At 36.9% G+C, this 21,297-nt stretch overlaps 3 protein-coding genes across 3 annotated transcripts; all 3 read right to left on the bottom strand.

The window, feature by feature from the left end:
* Positions 1 to 1,492: 1,492 nt before the first annotated feature.
* Positions 1,493 to 4,741, bottom strand: LOC137742003 (putative cyclic nucleotide-gated ion channel 14). Its single transcript, XM_068481736.2, has 7 exons — positions 4,579 to 4,741; positions 3,893 to 4,472; positions 3,448 to 3,654; positions 3,041 to 3,342; positions 2,841 to 2,952; positions 2,512 to 2,748; positions 1,493 to 2,407 (listed from the first exon to the last, which is right to left on the bottom strand). Exons 1-7 carry the CDS (start codon positions 4,605 to 4,607, stop codon positions 1,661 to 1,663), a joined length of 2,214 nt encoding a protein of 737 aa, XP_068337837.2. The 5' UTR covers positions 4,608 to 4,741; the 3' UTR covers positions 1,493 to 1,660.
* A 3,763-nt stretch (positions 4,742 to 8,504) lies between these two features.
* LOC137740773 (serine/arginine-rich splicing factor RSZ22A) lies at positions 8,505 to 10,966 on the bottom strand. Its single transcript, XM_068480583.2, has 6 exons — positions 10,826 to 10,966; positions 10,557 to 10,658; positions 10,372 to 10,460; positions 9,394 to 9,625; positions 9,056 to 9,169; positions 8,505 to 8,828 (listed from the first exon to the last, which is right to left on the bottom strand). The coding sequence occupies exons 2-6, from the start codon at positions 10,643 to 10,645 to the stop codon at positions 8,792 to 8,794; spliced, it is 561 nt and encodes a 186-aa protein (XP_068336684.2). The 5' UTR covers positions 10,646 to 10,658; positions 10,826 to 10,966; the 3' UTR covers positions 8,505 to 8,791.
* Positions 10,967 to 12,175: 1,209 nt separating this feature from the next.
* On the bottom strand, positions 12,176 to 14,288 carry LOC137717361 (UDP-glycosyltransferase 73B4). The gene is made up of 2 exons (XM_068456706.2): positions 13,180 to 14,288; positions 12,176 to 12,745 (listed from the first exon to the last, which is right to left on the bottom strand). Exons 1-2 carry the CDS (start codon positions 14,186 to 14,188, stop codon positions 12,324 to 12,326), a joined length of 1,431 nt encoding a protein of 476 aa, XP_068312807.2. The 5' UTR covers positions 14,189 to 14,288; the 3' UTR covers positions 12,176 to 12,323.
* Between the last annotated feature and the right edge of the window lie 7,009 nt (positions 14,289 to 21,297).

Genomic DNA, 21,297 nt, shown 5'->3' with positions numbered 1-21,297 from the left:
TTCGTTTTTCTCCCATGCTTCAATGATTGCTTGTGGCTGTGTAAAATGTTGATTGAAATTACTATTTGTTATTTTTTTGTCCTAATAATACAATCGATATCAAGGGAGCGGGTTTTCAAATTGTGAAACCTAGGTGCATAAGAGAATGTACTTAACTAATTGAGTTACAATTCTCCCACGCTATTTATTTTTTATTTAATTTGACTTTATTATGGTGGTTTGGTTCGCGGATTAGCGGCTCGGGGATGAGTACATGATTGAGATCGTTCGTACCCGAAACTCAGCAATTACAAGTACAACATGCTCTGGAATCATCCGGAGTGTAAAGTGTTTAGTTACTTTATGTAGTATGACTGATTTGAATATTTTTTAACAGAACTTTTGCAGGGTGAAGAAGTGGATAAAGTCAATAATAATTATAATATGATGATGGTTAAGGTGAAAAAAAATTTCAGATCTGTATTTTACACAGTTCGTTTGAATTTGATTTCTGACGTTAGTAAATTATATAGTGATGATCAAAAAAGACTAAAATGCATATGTGAGTTTTTTTAAGTAGCAAAAGACTACGCGATCAACAAGGGATGTGTTAATTGTATATCACACACCAAATATCTTGTACAGATTGTGTATAGCTACCGTGGTGTTTTTATTTCTATTGTATAAAGATGATAATGTAAGCAAATGATTGAATTCCAAGTAGATTGTCTGTCAAACCAATAAGAAAACATTAACTGAATTGTTAACTCCCACTCAAAAACCATACAATAATTTTAACATAGCCGTTATTCTACAAATATGCACGTAAATTAACATTTAAATAATAATTTAATCATCAACTTTCATGTCATTTAGTTTACAAAATTTGGTCTACACATTTAGTCTCCCTAGCATTACACTTCTACATAGGTTGGTAATTTGTATTTACATTTAGTCTTCCTAACATTACTATTCTACATAGGTTGGTAACTTGTATTTACATTTCTGAACTAATCCCTTAATATCCATTGTTAAAGTTGTACCAACAAGACGAGAATGATTTATATGAAACAAATTTATCAAAAATTGGTGCATCGGTTGAATAATATAATGTAATGTATAAGATTCTCTTCACATGACATTACATTGTTAGGCATAAGACTTCGAAAATGGTGAACCTCAGTGATCCTAATATCCTACTCATCTTAATTATTAATCAATGATCTCCAGAACTGTGACCTCTTTTGTAATTCAGTTCAGAAACATTTAAGTCTAATGAACTTGAAGAAAATGATTTTAATTCCTTATTACTGGATTTTGTTTGGTTTGCATCAGTTTTAAATATTGGCCCTTGGCCACTGCTCCCAACATACCATATGCTTTCTTATGCTTTAATTTTGGTTTTTCTTGAGTAGAGAGTACTATATATGAAAATAGGAAGGAGTACCGCGTTTAGTATATCTAGAACACAAGACAGTTTTTACGTGTTATAACATAAGTAGTGAGGAAATAGTTTTTATGAATAGGTCCATATGTTATAACATCAGTAATTTGTTAATACTATATGACAACACAACGACGCTTGAAAGATAGGTAGAGGAACAAGAATTTACAAAGGATTCACAGTGAAAGATAGGTTTCTTCAATAATTTGGACTATTGGCTGAGAGTTTTGATGTGAGCTAGTCATCTTCTGGCTCCATTGAGAAGTCTGGTTCTTCAGGTTTTAGCAACTTCGGCAGCTGAACATCCTTGGTTTTTTGAGCTCCTCTCCTAGTGTTTGCGGCAAACCTTGAAGCCAAAATTGTGACACCAAGATTCTGTCTCACTTGGAAAGTATTCGAAGTTTCATTACTACTACAAAACTCTTCTTTTTCTTCTTCTGTATCATCAGCCTCTTCGTCGTGTTTGTCGTAATTATACGAGAATGACTCTGCCATGCTAAGGTTCTTCGCCAACATTCTCTTCTTGAACCGCCGCCACGCTACCTGAATGAAGCATGCAGCCCAGGTCCTCCAATGGTAGGAGTAGAAACGAAATGTGTGTTGTAACTTCTTGCTGTGAAGGCGCCTAAACTGATTCGCGACGAATTTGAGGTCTTCTGCTCTCAGTGCAAAGGCTTCTACTTCGTCGAGGGATTTAACAGTTCTTGTGGAAGAAGGCAAGTTGAGGGTTGATTTGGGAAGCAATGCCCAAGCAAGCAGCTCTTCTCCACAAAAATCGCCGGGCCTCAAGGTGATTGAGTTGAAGAAACCTGTCCTGCCTCCATTTGTTGTGGAGCTCTCTAGTTTCCCTCGGATAACGAAAAGCATCTCTGTGACAGGGTCGCCTTCGCGAACAATGTACGTGCCCTGAGTACTTAAGGAGGATACCAAACGCTCGCATATGGCGTCAAGTAGTTGTCCGTCCATCTGGGCGAAAAATGGGACCTGAGAATGATACAATTAAGCGAAAAGCATTACTCGTTAGGATTCACTTTACTATGATCAGTCAGTATCAGCATTGCTGTCACATGATCAGAGAAGGCACTTACGCGTCGAACAAGATCTAAACACAAGTGGCGTTGGATATCTCGACGAAGATCAGTAGGCAAGGCATGCAAGATTGATTCTTCATCAACCCCTCGAGTAGCAACCCACTTGTACTGCACGAATCGCCTAACGCGCTCTTGCTGATCTTGGGGGAGTTGACGGTGTCTCATCCACTCCTCTGTGTCTCGCCGCTTTAGCCTCCACTCCTCAAGTCTCAACGTGATCGATTGCAAATAGGTCTGCATTATATCGAAAACATATCTTTCACAAAACTAAAAAATCACCAACTGTTTTAAACTGCAGAAAAGTAAACAGATTTCATCATCCGCACCTGCATATTTCCGATTAAGTGAGCAAACAGAACCAAACCCAAGATTGCAATTAGTATTGCAAATGACGTTTCCCCGATAAATGTGCTTGTACTCAAATTCTGACCATAGGAGCTGAGATATATTAAAACAGATTATATCAGAATCTGCAAATGTTGATCAAATTTCAGATTATATCAGAACCATGTACTGATGATCATACCTCAAGTTCTGTAAACCCCACCAAAGACAGTAGAAGTACTTCTCAAGAAACCCCGTGGAGACGACATTTTTCGTCACTGCATTTGCAAATATGCCATAGTTGAAATTGGTGCTGGTTTCCGGATTGCAGTTACTAAACACTTGAGTACCGTTCAACCACGTCCGGCGGTTATCATTGTTCAAATTACCACAATCCAAGTAGCTGAGAAAACACTTCATGGGGCTGAATTCATTTAGGCATTCAGACCTCCAGCACGTTGCATACCGTTCGATGGACAACAAGTACCACGATGCTCCTAAGATCTACAACGACAAACATTGTTCTAGCATTCGTTACTGCGAGTTCTGAAGGACAATTTGAATTAAACTGGTAAATTGCATGTAAACAAAAGAAGCTGCATTACATACATGACTGGCTAACATGTAGAGTGCGAGATTATACGCAGCCCCCGCCCAGGCGGTCTTTGTGACTACACCAGTGGCTTTGATGATCTGAGAGCTTAATGGGAAAATAAGATAGAGTCTAGGAACATACTGAAGCAGAACAATCAGTACAAGGGCATTATTGGTAGCATGTGTGCTTCTAACTGCAGGTATAATAAACCATATCACAATCTGCAAGAAAAGAATATAAGCAATAGCATTGTTATTTCCAGAACTGTTGCAGGAACTAATAAAATCGAAGAAATCGGATTAAAAACAGAGAAAAAAGAATGCGATAAACAAATCATGACGCGCGTTGTTGTCTAAAATTACCATACAGAACGAAAAAATCTCGAGGAGATCATAGAGAGTTGAAAAAGTAGCAGCATATATCAATGTAAAGATATAATTATGGTGATGATTATTGCACCTGAGGGAGAGGCAGTGTAGCTATGAGATCTATGAAGAAATCCGTTCTTAAATACCTTCGAGCAATCTTCTTTGGATCCGTAACAAGTTCACCCCTCCCGAAAACTCTTGAACTCGGGGATACATAAGCTGTCCTTAACTTAATGAACATGTGCAACAGATAGAACATATCCGCGAGAGTGCGAAAAAACGTCACAACAATTCCTAAATTCAAATCAGTCGTCATACAAGATGAACTACCGTCATTTTGCACCGAAGGGAGGTAGAAAAAAAGCGGATCAACGAACAATGCTACCAAGCAAGAAAAGAGAAAAACCCTGTTCCATTGCAGGAAAATGTCACTTCCCGGATCAAGAATTTGCTTCTTACGTGGCTTCTGGTTCTCTGAGAAAACCTTAAAACTCCCAAATCTCGGAGTTTTATTAGTTCGAAGTCCGGTAGTAGTACTAGTACCACCATCAGGAATTAACGAGGGTGCTGCTGCTGATATTTTGTATGCAGATAGTGGCTCTTCTGAGTGTTTTTGGATGTCACTTTTTTCCCAGGAAAACTGAACATCTTTCTTATCTTGATCATAAAACCTGCAATTATGAAATTAAACACAATAATTAAGAAAAATTAAAAAATAATAATAATAGAGAGTAAATTGTGAAATATGAAATTGGTATTGTAAAATGGAGACATTACCTTAATACCTTGCCTTTCTTCAACTCCATGCTTGTAAGTTTGATAACATCAATATGCGTCACATGCAACTAAAGGATCCAAAACGTGAAATGAAGAACAACAAGAGAGAAAAAGTAAAAGTTCAATGACAGCAAATTTTATGGGAAACATTTCCAAAATCCAAACAGATATATATATATATATATATATATATATATATTTATATTTATGTTTTTCTATAAATATATATTAAACGAGCGCTATTCTTCACTAATTCTATCTAAATTACAAAGAAGATATTCGAACTTAGGTCAAGAGAGAAGCGCATTGCAGTAGTCCACTTGGCCAAGCGTTTGCAAATCTAAATGAATATAAAAGTGAAAAGTTGTGAGAGAGAGAGAGAGAGAGAGAGGTATGAAGCTTGATCCACGGCTGAAACTTTGGGACGAAAAGATGTGCAGAATCTGGGGGAGGGAGAGAACATGAAGGACATGAATGTTTCGATTAAAGAAGTGGAATGTTGCGATTAAAGACAAGAGAGAAATATATATTAAATTGTACGTTAGTAGAGAGAAACTGCTAGCCATGATTTTTCTTCACACATTTTGGTTGACTTTTCCTTTCACCAATTGAAATTGGTTGAGGAGGGAAGTGCACGATCCAATTGTGTTAAATTATTGATTAAATACTAATAAGGTCTTTTGATAATTTAACCAGATCTGAAATGCAATCCCAGCTTCACTCGAATCAAGAAATCATGAGGGTAAAGTTGATGTCAACTACATAAATTTATACAATTTCCAAGGTAAAAGTTTAAGGGTTCTTGAAAGTGATTTTTCACATCGTCATAGCAGTACATTGTGCTTTAATTCAGCACTACCACTTTAAACATTACCAGTACCACTTAAGCATCAACGTAGCCCCGCTTTTTACAAAGCGTTTCCACTAAGAGCAGACGCATGGCCAAAAAAGAAGACTAGAAGCATTGATGGGGTTAGATTGTGACTGAGAAAGATGTTGGTGGAGTTGTCTTGTCTAGTCGTTTACTATGTTCAAGAATGAAGGTGTAATTGGTGCTCGAAAATGACTATCATACATTTACACATTGAAATTTGATTGAATAGGATCATCTTCAAAGAAGATGTCAAATCATAGATGGAATTCTATGTAATCAAATTTAATAGTAGGAATGAGTTTCAATCGATATGTCAATCCTATGCGGATTGGCATATGAGTTTTCATATGTCAAATTTGCGATATGAGAAAAGGTGATATCAATTTTTTAAAATTATTTTATTATGTGAATCCTATTAATGCATTGAAAATGTATTTTAATTGATTTCTTTTTAAAATGGATCATACAAATATCATTTATAACAAAGAAACATATTGGTTGGAAAAAAGAGAAAATCTGACATTGCCACATCAGCTATCAAATTAACATTTGACATTTATCTTTTAACATTTCATTTGGAGATGCTCGAAAGACAGGTGGACGGAAGTTACCAAAAACAAAAAAGACAGGTGGACGGATGGGATTGTTGAAAGGCTTGACAGTATACCAATAAACATGTGACACGTGTGTACAATAACAATGCAGCATTGTGATGCTTCTTATGTTGGTGGCATGAACAACCCCATCTCCATAAAAATCATTAATTAATTCACCTTACGACTCAATTCGAAAGGTCATTATCTGTTTGGAGAGTGGACGCCCACCAAAATATAAAAAGAATTTACATTTTGAAATTTAAATTATTATTTTTAATTAGAAGAAAATCAAACTTAAAATTTTGAGTGAGCAAATAAATGTTCTAAATTATTTGAGTTACAAGTTTCTTGTTATGCAAGTGGTCTTTTACTATAGTGGTGGAAATATGTTATGCTCTTGTATGACAGCGTAAATTCAAATTTCGTCAGTAGCTAATCTAACATCTAACTTACTAATGATGTTGCTCAACTCAAAAAATAAATAAATAAATAAAGAAAAGAAAAGGTTTCTTGTCATCCCCAAGTTTATATTAGATTTTGAATGTGACTACCATCTTGCATGAGGAAGAATTTTTCTTTGATTTTGACATTCGATTACGTGCAGTAGACGAGAAAACAGAAACTCGAACACGCCATCACTTTTTGGACTCGTACATAAAAATATGGTGTCGTTTGGATTGGATTATATTGGGGATTCAAGGTCTATTTAACATACAGATAAACGATTTTTCGTTTTACGGATTCGAGATGAAAAAAAACTTATCCTTTCGTGTATTGGAAATTGTGTTAAGTGAAACACAATTTGCTTTTGTTTCACATTAAATTGAATATAGTGAGGCGTACATTCCAACCAAATACTAAACACCAAACAAACACAGCTGCAGGCTTTGCATTGGAGACCATAATCGAATATACTATCTCATGCTTTAACCAACCGATTATATTTAAGGAAAACTAATGAAAATGATTTGAAAACTTTGAATTTAAAAGATAAAGTGAATAATATCAGGATTAACTTTTTAATGTAAAAATATGATTTTTCGTTGAAGTGAACAATACCAGATATTTTTCGTTAAAGTTCCCTTATATTTATCGCACTCTTTTACCAATTGAACTGCAAACCTTTTAAGACACAATAAACCACATCCTTCTTTCTTTTTCGTAAAATCAAATTTATTAGAAAAAAAAAAAATTCTATCAAAATTAATCTCAAACTGCGGGCAATTCAACGGTGAAGATTTTACAGGATTGGCTTGATGATTTATAATTGCAATGGTGCGACACGCATAGGGAGATTACCAAATATTTCAACACCCTTTCATCTTTTTAAACTGGAAAAACTAGAATACAACAAGAAGCCTGTCATGTGTACATATATCTATTCTATTCTATTAAAGAGATGAGCCTTGTCAACTTTTTTTCTCCTTTTTTTCAATTTTAACCTTACTTTTGATTACACAATATTTACATGAGGACAAAATAATAATTTTGTACCTTTCGATAAAATGACAATCATATCCCTATTATACCTTTTTTTTTTAATAAAATAACAATCATATCCTTATTTTTTCTATTTTACTCTCACTTTTAATATACAATATTTACATAAAAATGATCAAAAACAGTAATTATGTAATATTAAGATAAAATATACATTTATTAAAAGAAATTGTCTCATTACCATTTTTTTATAGTTTTTTTTAAATTTTAAAAACTAATCACACTTCTTAATAAAAAAAACAAAAAACAAAATGAAATTGTTCATAGACACAAAAAATGTGTGCTCATCGGCTAGTTAGCAATAAAATCATCCGCCACGAAAACAAGAGGTTAGGATTTCGGTGTGGTCGAGATTTCACTTGGAACCAAATTTGTTTCTGTACTTTTGTATCCAATTGAAGATCAAAGGCAAGAATATGGGTGTTGGGTCTAAGAAACGATTGTCACTACCAAATCTCTAAAAAGTGGCGTCACGTATGCATACGCAACGACTCATTTATATATAAAGTTCAAGAAGAAGCAAAATCCAAACAACTCTTTCGTTTATGAACAACCCAACTTCTGTAGAACAGATGTGAGTACCTGCATAAACATTTGACGCGTAACCCACTGCTCAATCCTTTTAAGTAAGAGTTAAACAAATGCCACTATAGTAGTTTGAGGGAGGCGCATTGCTACCGACGAAGTTCAAGGAAAATACAAGCTCTGCAGATAGCAGGCTGGGATCCACAACTATTCAAAAATTGAAGATCCCAGTAGCAGGGCAGTGAAGAAATCCCCGGGAGAGTGCAGAAACACAAAATTGAAGCTCTAGCCGGCTGGGACCGACAACCATTCAAAATTGAAGATCCCAGAGCAGGGCAGTAGTGAAGCACAACAATCCCAGGGGCCAAGGGAGTGCAGAAGAACAAAACCAATGAAGCAGAAGAAGCAGACGACACCTCAACACAAAAAGCAAAGAAAAAAGCATCGAGTTTTAGCAGCATTCTCAGAAACACTCTTAAACAAAGTTATAATGTTTACGACTTTACCTTTAAGATCCTTATCCCTACGCCTGTTTTGCAAAGATAAATAAAACCAGCTAGAGTTAAGAAAGGAAGGAACTTAACCAAATCAGAGAGACAGTAGAGGCTGAGGGCGTCCCCCAATTTAAACATAGTTGTGCTGATGTCCAAGCAAACTAAACAACACTTAATCCCAGTATATCTTCTAAAACAACGCCAGGTAGCCATGTATGAACTCCTTAACTCCTGCTTCGGCGGCGATCCTTCAGACCATTGCTGCAAATATTCAGCACCCAGATGTCAGAGGACAAATCAGCAATGCCAACCTTACTAATGGCATGCTCTATCATCCAAGTCTTGGAACAGTAACTAATGTAAGCATGCAAAGGACATATACCATCATGGCATGAATCAAATGGAAAGTCATCCTTCCAACACAACCAGTTTCATGCTGTAGAACTAGGGTTTAATAATTTTGCAAAAACATAGTTAAGGAACCTCACCCATTGGCATAAGGCAACTCCTCCCGCCCACGGTACGGTGGGGACCTGCTGCGGCTGTTCCCACGTGGTGTCAAACTGCGACGTCTTGGGGATCTCCCTCGAGGACTGTAGCTCCTGTTTAACAGTAGAGAGATGTCAAAAGGTATTAGATAAGAGAAATCATCTCCAACCTAGATTAACAGCTAGTATAAGATATGTTTGTGAACTTGCATCCAGAAAGCCAGCTTTCAATACCAAATACACCAGAACACAAAACTTGTTTGATAACTACCTACCTAACTACCGAGAGAAAAATAAAATGAATTTTAAGTAAGGAATATCTGGCAAAATGACTTCACCTGCGACCATAACTAGGACTTCTGCGATAGCGAGGAGGGGTGCGGCTACGACGCCTTCCACCACCACCACCACCACCACCACGTAGACGGCATTCACGAGCAAAATGCCCAGGCTCACCACACTCATAGCACTTCAAATCAGAACCGCCAGAGCGGCCACGACCACCTCCACCACGACCACCACCACCACCTCTAGAGTTGTGTGAAAGCTCAACTCTCCAGTTATTCTTACCTGCTCCAAAAAAAAAATCTAAACATTTAACAGCTCGCAAAAATTAAAACACCGGAAAACAAAGAGAGAAAAATAGCATATAAACTACCCAACGAGAAGGCTGCTCTAAATGAGTTAAAATAAAACCATCTTACGAATCACAAACAAGCTGAAAATATAATTTCAAGGAAGGCATGAGACTGTCTCCTTCCATTAGGAAGGGACAGCTTGCCAACATATTTTTCGCTATTTACTAGTTCAACAAATTCAGAACCAAAGACCTACCAATGAATACACAAGTAAAAGGATTAACAGAAAAAAATAAAGAGAAAAAAACGATGTATCATAAAAAGCAAGACCACAAGTCACACTTCTAGATGAGGAAAACATAATGCTCACAACTCAAGCAATGGTGTCAATATTGTTCTACTACATTACACAATTATATGATGAGCATTAGTTTGATGGACAAATCTCACATTGCAAAAACTTCAGAAATTCAAACTAAGGTGACCCACGTTATATAAATAAAAAACCTTGACCTAGTTGAACACGCATAATTCATGAAAAACCAAAGGTTCCTTAAGGAAGATTTTAATATGCATCTCGAAAGAGAAACCCATCATTCATTGTTGAGCTCAATTATGCTTCTTCACAAACAAAAAGTTGCTCATGAACTTATGCTTCTCCCTTACCGCGGATTCAAATGATGTAAACTAGCTACGAAAACCCCATATAAGCAATCAACAGCCCAATCATAAACATACCATCTAATCCACGGATTGCGTCCTCAGCGTCTCTAATATCATCAAAGTCAACAAAAGCGTAACCCGGTGGTCTCCGAGCAACCCACACGCTGCAAAATCAACAATCATCCTCCATAAAAATAACAAAACTTTAAGCATTTGCGAGTAAATTAGACGAAAAGGTCAAAAACTTAACAGCAAAGTACCTTCTAATATTTCCAAAAACACGAAACTCGTCTTCGAGATCTGCCTCGGAAACTCGAGGACTCAAGTTTCCCACGTACACACGAGACATTCTTCGATACAAGCTGTGAAATCACAAGCTAAAAAGCATTAGCAACGAACAAATTCTTCAATTTTAATCAGAAATTAACAGCGATTGATACCAAAATTTAGAGATTTGGGGGATTAAGAATTGAACTGAATAGAAGGGATGAAAGGGGAAAGAGTGAGAGAGAAAGAGAGAGATCTGAACCTTGAGCGGTGCCGAGTAGACGGAGAGAAACCCTAGCCGCAGCTCCTTTACTCGGTTCGACTTTTTGGGGGATGGGTCACTGAGGTTTTGGAATTTATATAAGAGGCTAATTGATTAACGACCCCTATACAGTTTAAAATCTTGAATTGGCCCCTCGAAATTTGTTTTTGCTACATAAGCCCTCAGAAAAATTTGTAGATGCAGTCTCACTCAGCTAAGCGAGCGGGAGTGCACCTCTTTCGTGTAATACATTTCTCTTTCCCATTAAGGAGCAAAATCTTCTATCTTCCTCACGTAACATTATTTCACCGAACAAACGTCATAACCGGAATAGCTCTTTTTTTTTTATTATCAAATAAATATCACCTCCAGAAAATTCATTCAATTTGAAGACTATTTAATCATTCATCTAAATAAAAAGAATTAACGTTTTATCACAAGAATGCTACTTGTTATCATAACTATCAATTTGGTCGACATGTATAGATTGGTAATAACTGGTCTTTAAATCGAATTAGCCTTTTTATAAACTTCTTTAAAAAATGATAAAATGAACAGTTTGAAATTCGATAAATGAAATAATTACACGTCAGAGAAAGAGAACTTCCCTTTTTAATTAGTAGGAATGATGAAAGTATTATCTAAAAATTATACAGAGTGCAGTACCCAAAAGCGTCTTTGCCAATGTCCACCTCTCACGGATCAACTACGATGGTGCTTTCGATGCGTGTTTGGGGATTAGGGGTGTTCGAGTGGTGGTAAGGGAACCGGAAGGGGAGTTCTCTGGCAGGCTTGTTGGTTTCGACAGATGTCCTCACTCGATCATGTTGAGACACCAGCATGTTCGGAAGGTTTGTGCTTAAAGGAGGACACTACAGATGGATTGTTACCAGTCAAGGCCCATAAGGGAGGACACTCCATTGTTGAGACACCCCCTTTTTTTTTTTATTATTAAAAATGAACTAGTTGGTAGCTTCGTTACGGCAATTCACTTTTTCAAGGCCAGGAAAGACTCACATAGGTATTTCAGTCTCTCTCTGGTCACCATTGTGCGATTCACCATTTCCAGGAGTTGAACCCAGGACGTGTCGTGTGGAATACAAGTCTGGAATTCACCTCCAACCATTGGGTCCCCGGGGTGGTTATTGTTGAGACACTCCTTTACTTTCTCCCATCCCTTGCAGAATGTACAAGTACAAAAGTTAAGATGGATAGCTTTAGTTAATTGCAAGTGGTGGATTGTTTGAGCTGATAGTTGGGTTTTTTTTTAATTCATTGTGTCTCGGAATTAGACTCTCCCTCTCATCTTTAACGTCGATTAATGTAAATATCATTTATACTAAAAATTACTTTATTGGCAATTCAAATTTCCAATCGAATAACATAAGAGAATCGAGAATCGTTTTAGTATGTTGCACACATGTGTACACTTCCATATCCTCTAATGAAGTTTTTTATTTCTCGGAATCGAGATTTGGATAAGACGAACTAATCTAACCTATTGAGCATAACATGCACATAGTTGGTCAATAAGCTTTTTTAGGGCTTGATTGGACGAACCACCTTCTTGAACCACACGCCAAGCTACTCTTCCCAAAGCTTGTGCTCTCTCCCTTGCATCCCTTCCCTTCTCTCCTCCCATCAATTCTCTCACTCCTTCACAAACTGCCTGCCTCGAAACCTCAATTCCTGACCCCAAATCATGGCTCTTTCTAATGCCAAGTCCAGCCCCAAGTCCTTCGGCAATAAGCTTAGCATTCAAAGACTGCTCAGCTATCATAGGCCAAGCCAAGATTGGCACTCCGGCAGATATACTTTCAAGCACTGAGTTCCAACCACAGTGACTAAAAAACCCTCCGACTGCTCGGTGTGATAGTATTTGGCGCTGGTCAACCCATTCCCTTACGATCAATCCCTTACCTTCAAAGTTAAGTTTTAAAATATTAACATAACATTAATGTAGGAAATTGTTATTGGCACTCCAAAAATCTCATTTTGCACTCTAAACTTTCTATAATTAGAAAGAAAAATACACTTGTGAGAAGTGCATAATGAAATTTTTAGAGTGCTAATAACAATTCTCTTAATGTATTGGATTCAAAATTATTGAGAAAAGTCACAAATATATCAAGATCAAACATATCAGAATTTTGGCATGTAGACTGAATAATCAAAAGAAAAAAAAATTCAAGAGATATAAATAAAAATAAAAAGGTGTGCGGAAATCATTTCTTTTAAATATACTTTAAAAACTATATCTAAAAAATATTCTATCTAATACCGTTGCTCTTTAAAAATACATGATTCGATATAATAAGGAGAATACTGAAATTTCATATCATAACAAGGCTTACCGTTCATCCTCTCTTCAAGTCCATTTGTTGGAGACCACGTGGTTGATCGAACCACCAATAAAAATGGAACCCCAGCCTCCTCCAAGCCCAAGCCGACTTCATCAAGTTGAGCATCTGACAAGTCTGCTTGCGTGCCGAACGAGACATATAGCACAGAGCCTAGAGTCACTTGGTCATTGAGCCATTGCATTAACTTGCTGGGTTGGTTGTGGCTGATGTGTTTCTCAACACCTTCAACTTTGTCATACAACAGCAAAGGTCCCAAACACCAAGCTCTAGCTCCATTTTCATAGAAAGCTTCAAATGAAGAAACAGTTCCGCTCTCTATCTCCTCAAAGCTGTTCACAATAACCCCCCAACTATTGATGTCAGCTTCTCCCACAGCGTCTATGAATTGAGAAAAAGGGTCCTTCTCATCAGTTGCTTGAATGAGTTGAGCAGGTAACTCCGAGACACTTAGATCAAAGGGAAGCTTGAGACCTGGCAACTCTATGGGGTCGAAAACCGACTTCCCCTTCGCGTGCGGCATGTGCACGCACACAGCTTTGCATATAGCCATTGATAAGACCCCCATGCCATGAAAAACCAACCTAGGGACCCCAAAGGATCTGCATGAAGAGAGAGTCCAACCCAAAAAGAAGTCAGAGATGACACAAATGGGAAGGGATTTGGATTCCCTCATTCCTTGTAGGACTTGTTCGAAAGGGGTTTGGAGTTTTTTGGTGGCCATGAGGAAAGGGACATAGAAAGCCATGGATGGAAGTTGGGAGGTGTTTTCACAACCTTGAGGAAGGCCATCGATGGTGGGAAATGGGATTTCAATCAAGTCTATATCTTGGTAGTTTGCTAGGTGTTGGGCAACTGATTTTGCATTTGATGGAGTTGTGATGATGGACACCTTGATTTTCCGGTGGGAGAGAGCTTTCGAGAGGTCCAGTAATGGAAGAGTGTGGCCGTAAGCCATGAAAGGGAAGATTACTACATGGGGAGTTGATGGTGCTGATGCCATGGTTTGATCTCTATTTAATTCTCTCTTACCAGAGGTTCTTGTATATGTAGCGTATATACATTTATAGATCTAGTAACTGCCGTAAGGTGTGTTATGCATATCATATCATTTATTCAATGCAGTTTATGGATTGCCCAAAAATATAATATTGCAGTTTATGGCTTGCCCAAAAATACAATATTGTAGTTTATGGCTTTATATGCACATGTATAGTTAATGGTAGCACATGTATACTTACATGGAACTCTATCCTCGTGATATCAAAATATAATTGAAAGGAGATTTAGTTACCAAAACGTTTAGGTCAACATATACTAATAGGATATCCTACTTAAATAATACGATAAAAGTTGATAGGAAGAATGACAATAATTCATAAAAGACACTTGTAAGTGAGAGGTCTTAGATTCGATTCTCACCAGAGACGAACTTAAACCACATTATTACTAGTCCATTATGAGGCTTATCGCATTCTTCCACTCCTAAGTATATATATTGTTTGTTAAAAAAAAAACACAGAATTGGATTGTTTAATTAGACCCCAAAAAGTGGAATTTGGGAGGCTGGTTTGCTTTTGTGGAAACAGTTTTGCTAAAAACGTTCTAGCCATAAGTGATTTTATTATAAAATGTCACAAATTTGATTGAAAATAAGTACTTTTCACGAAATCACTTGAAAGTGCTTCAATGACCCAAACTTTTTTTTTCTTTTTTCTGTTAAACGTAATCAGAATCACTTTTGGTTCTTAATAAGCATTTTAGCCCTTCCATAAGCAATTAATCTATAAAAAAAAAAACATTTAGCTTGGAATGTAAACGATGTAAGTGGTGGAGTTCCTTTGAGGTTAGGATCTTCTTCTTCAATCCATTACATCCATGTTCAAACTCTATTATTCATGTTTAATACATTTCAATCATTTGAAGGGAAAAGGAGAATTCGCGAGGCCAGCAGCGAAAGTTTTTTCAATTTTAATTACAGTCCAATATTGTATGTGGTCCTAGAAGACCCCTTCTTATGTAACTAAGACCATCTCCAACCGAAGGGTCCAGAGGGTTAGAGGGTTGAAAATAGCCAGAAAACCGTCTTCAACCGAGAGCCAGGCCAAATGGCTCGTGGGCCCCACTGGACAAAAAAGGGCCAAAGGGCCAACCGGCCGGCCCAAATGAGCTAGCTAGCAGGCCCCGGGCTGGGCTCCATTTTGAATCCCCAACAGTTACCTGACGCCAATTACCGTTGGTTTTTCATTATTTATTATTTTTTTGGGCCAATATATTTTTAAAAAATTCTAAAAAATTCTCATTTTTTCCTATAAATACCTAAGCCATTTCTACACCATTCCTCACAAATTTTTCACCATTCCTACACCATTTCAATTCTCATATTTTCTTACCTCTTCCAATAATATTTCCTTCAATTTTTTCAATAATTTTCAAATGGCCTCATCTGCAATGAAGGGTAGGGCTTGGACCCGAAACGAAGATGAAGCTCTTTGTAGGGCTTATAGATGGGTCTCAGAAGATAGTGTGAGGGGGAGTTCTCAAACAAGTGATGGTGTTTGGACTTGTGTGTCCAAAAAATACTTAGAGTTCTACGAAGGGATCACTCCACCGAATACCCAAAACCACGAGAGTTGTTCTTCAAGATGGAAGAAATATCTTTAGCCAAGTTTGAACAAATTGCATCAAGCACTGTTAGCAACTGCAAGTAGACATGAAATCAGCGCCAATTACTACAACGAAGTAAGTGTTTTCACAATTTATTTTAAATATTTAATTATATTACATTTAATTTCATAAATTAATTTCCTTTCATTTTTATACTTATATTTAATTATATTACATTTAATTTCATAAATTAATTTCCTTTATTTTTTGTAATTATATTTTCTAGATACGCCAAGTGGAGGAATTGTATATGGAGGGCAGCTCGAAACCCTTTCAGCATCACAGTTATTGGGAAATTTGTAAATGGTAGGTGTTATTTGAAGATCCACCTCAACATAAAGTAGGTCATACGATGGTGTTCAGAACTGCATCCTTAACTGTAAATATGGATGAAGATGGATCTCCTACCATTCAACAAACCAGGGTAGAAAATCCATCTTCGGGCGAAGGTTCCATACCTAGGGCTATGGGACGAAACAAGGCCCGAAGGTTGAAGGAAAAAGGTAAGGCAAATGATGACTACACTGTTCAATAGGAAGTGGCAGCCTCATTGCGATTAATGGCGAAGCAAAATGCCTTTGTCGCGGAAGAAATGAACCGTAGGCATGAAGAACAGGCCAAACAAATACAAGAAGAGATGAATGATAAGAATATGGAAATGAACACTTCGAATTACAGTCCAATGAGTAAGACCTATTTTGATAGAAAAGAAAAAGAAAAAGAAATTATGACCCGACGGCAGTTGTTTACCTCCGACTGTACTCCTATAATGGTGGATGATGAAGATCATGATGATTATAGATATTAAATTTAAGTTGTTGTAGTTTTTTGTTTTAAGTTGTTGTAGTTTTTAAATTTAAATAATAAATTATGTTTGGTCCCATGGCCTTTTGGTCCTCGGTTGGTGACGGTTTTTTATGACATGGCTAAAACAAGCCCTATAGCCCTTTGACCCTTAATTGAAGATAATCTAACTGTCTTAGAGTCATCAATGGGATGTGTCCTCGGGCAACATGATGGGTCAGGCAGGAAAGAAAGTCTACCACCTCAACAAGAAGTGCATGAATGTTTCGTCCAGCCCCCAACCCCAGAGATGCGCATCATGCATGCATGCATAGATGCATGGAAACCTCGTTAATGTTTACCCAAAAATATGTACAAAATCAAATAAAATGGTTGAACCACAAGCTAATGGCCTATTGGTAATAGACGAATTGCGAGACTTCCTTTAAATTAAAAACTGGAAGTCTTAGGTTCGAAATCCGCTTCTAGTATGGAAGCCAAACTTGTAGCTAGGGAGAGGCTGAAATGCCTTTGTGAGTTTTCCCAACCCTCAAAATGAATGTATAACCGTGACTTACCACCAGTTGTCCTCCTTTAAAAAAAATAAATAAATAAAATGGTTGATTTTGTGGCCAGATTTGCAAGTCAACGTAAATTAGTAAACGAATAATACAAGAATTAATGCCTTGGATGAATGAGAAATAAATGTTATTCTACAATGCCTTCATGACCCCGTTACTATAAAAACTTTGGAGTACCACTCTGTTTCTCTTTTCTTTTTCTTTTTTAATCATGAATAACAATGTCAAATAAAGGGTCTCAATTACGTCTTATGTAAATATTCACATACGTTTCACTAATAATATTTAATTTATCTACTATTTTTTCATCATGTAATAATTTATATAAATATAGAGAAAATGTTCTCATGTCAGTTGATACAAGATGTTCCCTTGTCAACAGATAGAATACGGGCACGTTTACTATGAATCGTAAATCTAAGTCGTGGATCAAGTTGATTTTGGTTAGATTTTCGTGGGCTAGATATTTATGTTAGGGGAAATAAATTAGTGGGGATTGAACGCACACCAATTTGCAGAACGGTTATGAGTGAGGATTGTAAATCTACAATACATATTCAAACAATAATGGACTAATGCAGGGAACAGCGTGGTATGAAAAAAAAAAAAAAAATGAATATATAGGATACATGGGTACGGTCCACCATTCCAACTGTAAAGAGAGAGGTTTGAAAACCCTAAAAAATTTGCTTCTAGCACCAGCTTACAACATAAACAACTAGAAAAACAAAGTAATAAACTCTTAAACAAAAGCAAGGCACCTTAAACAAGTTTACAACTCAAATTTCAATATGATAATTCAAACAACTTCTGCTCCTTGCATCATGAACTTAGTTTTCTAAATTTACAGTCTAATTTTCACAATAATGTATCATTGAATGGTTCGAAAAATCAACAGTTAAATTTTGCTTGCAACAGTTAGACTTAGGCTTGCAACAGTTAAGTTGTGCATAAAACTCGTAACACTGGATAGTATGTAACATTATAGCCGAACCCCTAATGTTATAAAACAACATTTTCATATATATTAAGCAAACGATAATTTCTTCCAAGAACGCAAGGCCGCCCTATAATTCAACTAGTTGGTTGTCCCTGTCTATAATTGACTAACTAAACAAAGTCAACTATTGATTTATTATTGAACACGTTACTCTACCTAGTGCTGTTGTCCCCATGGTTTGTATAGGGGTAAAGGCCAAAACCCCACTTGCTGTCTACACCACTGTCACCACATGATATGCAGCATGCTTAATCGACCGTTTACATACAAAGAATATTCAAACACATATATAACATAAATCACCACGAAATGACTCAGTAGTTGGAAACGAATTTTAAAGTTGTATTCTATTTGGTACGTCCTGAATTCAATTTATGACGCTGGTGAATCACATAATGATGGTCAGAGAGACTGAAATGCCTCGTCAGTCTTTCAAATCATTAAAAGAATAGACTGCTGTGGTAAAATTACTAGTTAATCTATTTTTGAAAAAAAATAAAACACATATCTAGCACAGTTGATCGTACCAAATAATTTAAGGGAGAGAAAAACCTTTAAAATGACCCTCCCTATTGTATACATATTTTGATTTCACGGTTGACCATTTCACATGGGACCAAAGCAGCTGGCCATCCTGCGCGACAAAATCCAACCACGCATATCTACGACAAAATAAAACACAACTTAAATTTGTTGTGGGTGTTTGTGTAGCTTCTGTGGGAGAGCACTTCGTGTGATAAAATAAACAGATTCAATTATGATATTTATAGAATTAAAATAAACTTTTTAGTTTAAAATGATATCTGAAATTTACACAATTCATTATTTTGGTTTGTGAGATTTAAAATTGATAGAAGTAATCTATGAGATTGTTCACCGTCAATCATTTTGGTCATTTCGTTAAAAATCTCTGTTAAATTGAAGTATTTTTGTCAAATTAACCTCTCCACTTGCATTCCAGCATGGGTTCGAACCTCCTAGGCTCCTTCAATCTAACATATATCACTAATGCTTATGTCAATCTTATTAACCATTTTGGCTAAAAAGTTATTAAATACGTTAATCACAGAAGTAAGTGGATAACAAGTACACCAATAAATAGACAAAAATATTGAACTGTGACTTCAATGCTGTGTAGCACTCAATTTTACAAGTATTTTAACTATTAAGTTCAATTTTCACAACTGTTAAATCTTTTATTTATGAATCATTTTTTTTTTTCCTAAATTACTTACCATTTAAAAAAAATTACAATTACAAACATGGTTCTATTTATTAGAACCGTACGCATTGACCAAAAAAAAGAACCGTCCGCAGCCTGCACGGCGGCGTCAAACGTCGAGAAGAAGCAGCACCCTTGTCATTTAGTTATCGATGGACAAAGCTTCAAGCTCTGCTTGAAACTTTGAATAGATCACGTATGACTTTGTCATATTTTACTTTTTCCTTTCTTCTCTATATTTAATTTTGAATAGCGAATTATTATTGGCATTTCAAAATTCTCATTTTACACTCTAAACTTTCTATATTTAAAAAGAGAAATACACTTGTGATGAATATAGAATGAGATTTTTGAAATGTCAATAACACTTTTATTTTGAATATTGAATTTTGATTAGTATCTAAAGTAATTGAAATACAGGAGCAATTTGAGTTGATCAATCCATGTTTTTTATCACCACGACACTGATAACGTGAGGGTAATCAATTCCTCTGTCTAAGGATGAGACAAAAGAACCAAAACATCCCTTGACCTGATACCTCTGAACCAAACCAACAACATCCATTTGTAAGCCAACCTGAAACCAACGCTACTTTGGAACATGGGCCTAGTGCGGTAGTTGGATCATGGGGTTTTTTTTGGAAACTTCGACGGGCAAGAGGCCCCAGATCCCTGAAGTATGCAAGTCAAATAAGAAAACAAAGAAAGGAGCTACTAACCCATGCTCTGGTGGCCCAGCCCGGCTTGACAGAATCCAGAGCGGGTCAAGCCGGGGAAAAAGTTGGCAGGACGTGGAGGAGGAAAGAAACCTGCTACCCCCTCTTTCTCTACCTTTGGTTGATGAAGGAAACCTAAGAGAGGTGGAAATTGTTGCCTCTGAACAGTTGCAAAATGTTGAAGGGAGAATCAAAGCTTTGGGTGAGGAGGAATGTACCGACCTCCTGGGTTGCGGTGGCTGGCCCCTTGCAGCCACACGGACGTCATGATTCAACTTGCATGGAACTGTCAAATTCTAGGAGAGCCTTGACAGTTTCTACGTTACGAGAGCTGATTCACTCTCATAATCCCTCTATGGTTTTTTTGATGGAGACCAAGCAAAATAGTCATAACATGAATCTGCTGAGAAAAAGTACGGGTTTTCATCCGGGTATCAATGCAGACCCTATTGGTGTGGCTGGTGGTCTAAGCCTATGGTGGAAACCTGATATCAGTGTTGAAGTGCTTTCGACTTCAAAGAATCTTCTTGATGTTTCTGTGAATTGTATTTTAGAAGGGTGGGCAGCTGGATGCTTCTTCTTTTATGGCCCTCCTTATAATGAAGAGAAGCCCTGTTTTTGGAATTCAGTGATGAGTATGGGTTTCAAGGGTCCAAGTTTTACATGGGTCAAAAGGGAGGATGGTGACATTGTTCTCCAAGAAAGATTGGATAGAGGTTTGGTGAGTGGTAGCTGAGTGGAAAAGTGGCCAGATACAAATGTCACCCATTGCACAAGAGTGGCGTCCGATCATTGCCCTCTTATTTTGGATACTCTCTCACGTTCAGAAAAATCCTAAAAAACTTTCAAATTTGAAGCTCAGTGGTTATCTCATCCAGAACGTGAGGAGATTATTGTTTCTAGTTGGGATGAAGGAACTGGACACTCTAATCTGAACAAGTGGAGTTCATGTTTACATCATTGTTGACGAAACTTGACGAAGTGAAGCACGGAAAAGTTCAAAAACAACAGAACCCAAATCAACACTCTCTTGGGAGAGTTGGATGAGATGCCATGTAATCAGAATATCTGTTTGGTCAGGGAGTTGGAGATTATTTCTCGACTCAGTGCCCTTTGGAAAACAAATTCTTTTGTTCCTGACAG

Source organism: Pyrus communis, chromosome 15 (assembly GCF_041283825.1).
Source record: "Pyrus communis isolate YQ-2024b chromosome 15, ASM4128382v1, whole genome shotgun sequence".
In the NCBI taxonomy this organism is placed as follows: domain Eukaryota; kingdom Viridiplantae; phylum Streptophyta; class Magnoliopsida; order Rosales; family Rosaceae; genus Pyrus; species Pyrus communis.
This window is presented reverse-complemented; position numbering and strand designations above follow the sequence as displayed.

Bases quoted from the DNA above. Each gene is read 5' to 3' on its own strand.
- LOC137740773 (XM_068480583.2), bottom strand. From the start codon at position 10,645: ATGTCTCGTGTGTACGTGGGAAACTTGAGTCCTCGAGTTTCCGAGGCA. The intron at 9,626-10,371 runs GTATGTTTATGA...TTTTTGGAGCAG, and splicing joins CGCAATCCGTGGATTAGATG to GTAAGAATAACTGGAGAGTT. The intron at 8,829-9,055 runs GTGAGGTTCCTT...GAATATTTGCAG, and splicing joins GAGTTGCCTTATGCCAATGG to CAATGGTCTGAAGGATCGCC.
- LOC137742003 (XM_068481736.2), bottom strand. From the start codon at position 4,607: ATGGAGTTGAAGAAAGGCAAGGTATTAAG. The intron at 4,473-4,578 runs GTAATGTCTCCA...TCATAATTGCAG, and splicing joins AAGAAAGGCAAGGTATTAAG to GTTTTATGATCAAGATAAGA. The intron at 2,749-2,840 runs GTGCGGATGATG...GATATAATGCAG, and splicing joins ACTTAATCGGAAATATGCAG to ACCTATTTGCAATCGATCAC.
- LOC137717361 (XM_068456706.2), bottom strand. From the start codon at position 14,188: ATGGCATCAGCACCATCAACTCCCCATGTAGTAATCTTCCCTTTCATG. The intron at 12,746-13,179 runs GTAAGCCTTGTT...TTAACTTTGAAG, and splicing joins ACTTGAAGAGAGGATGAACG to GTAAGGGATTGATCGTAAGG.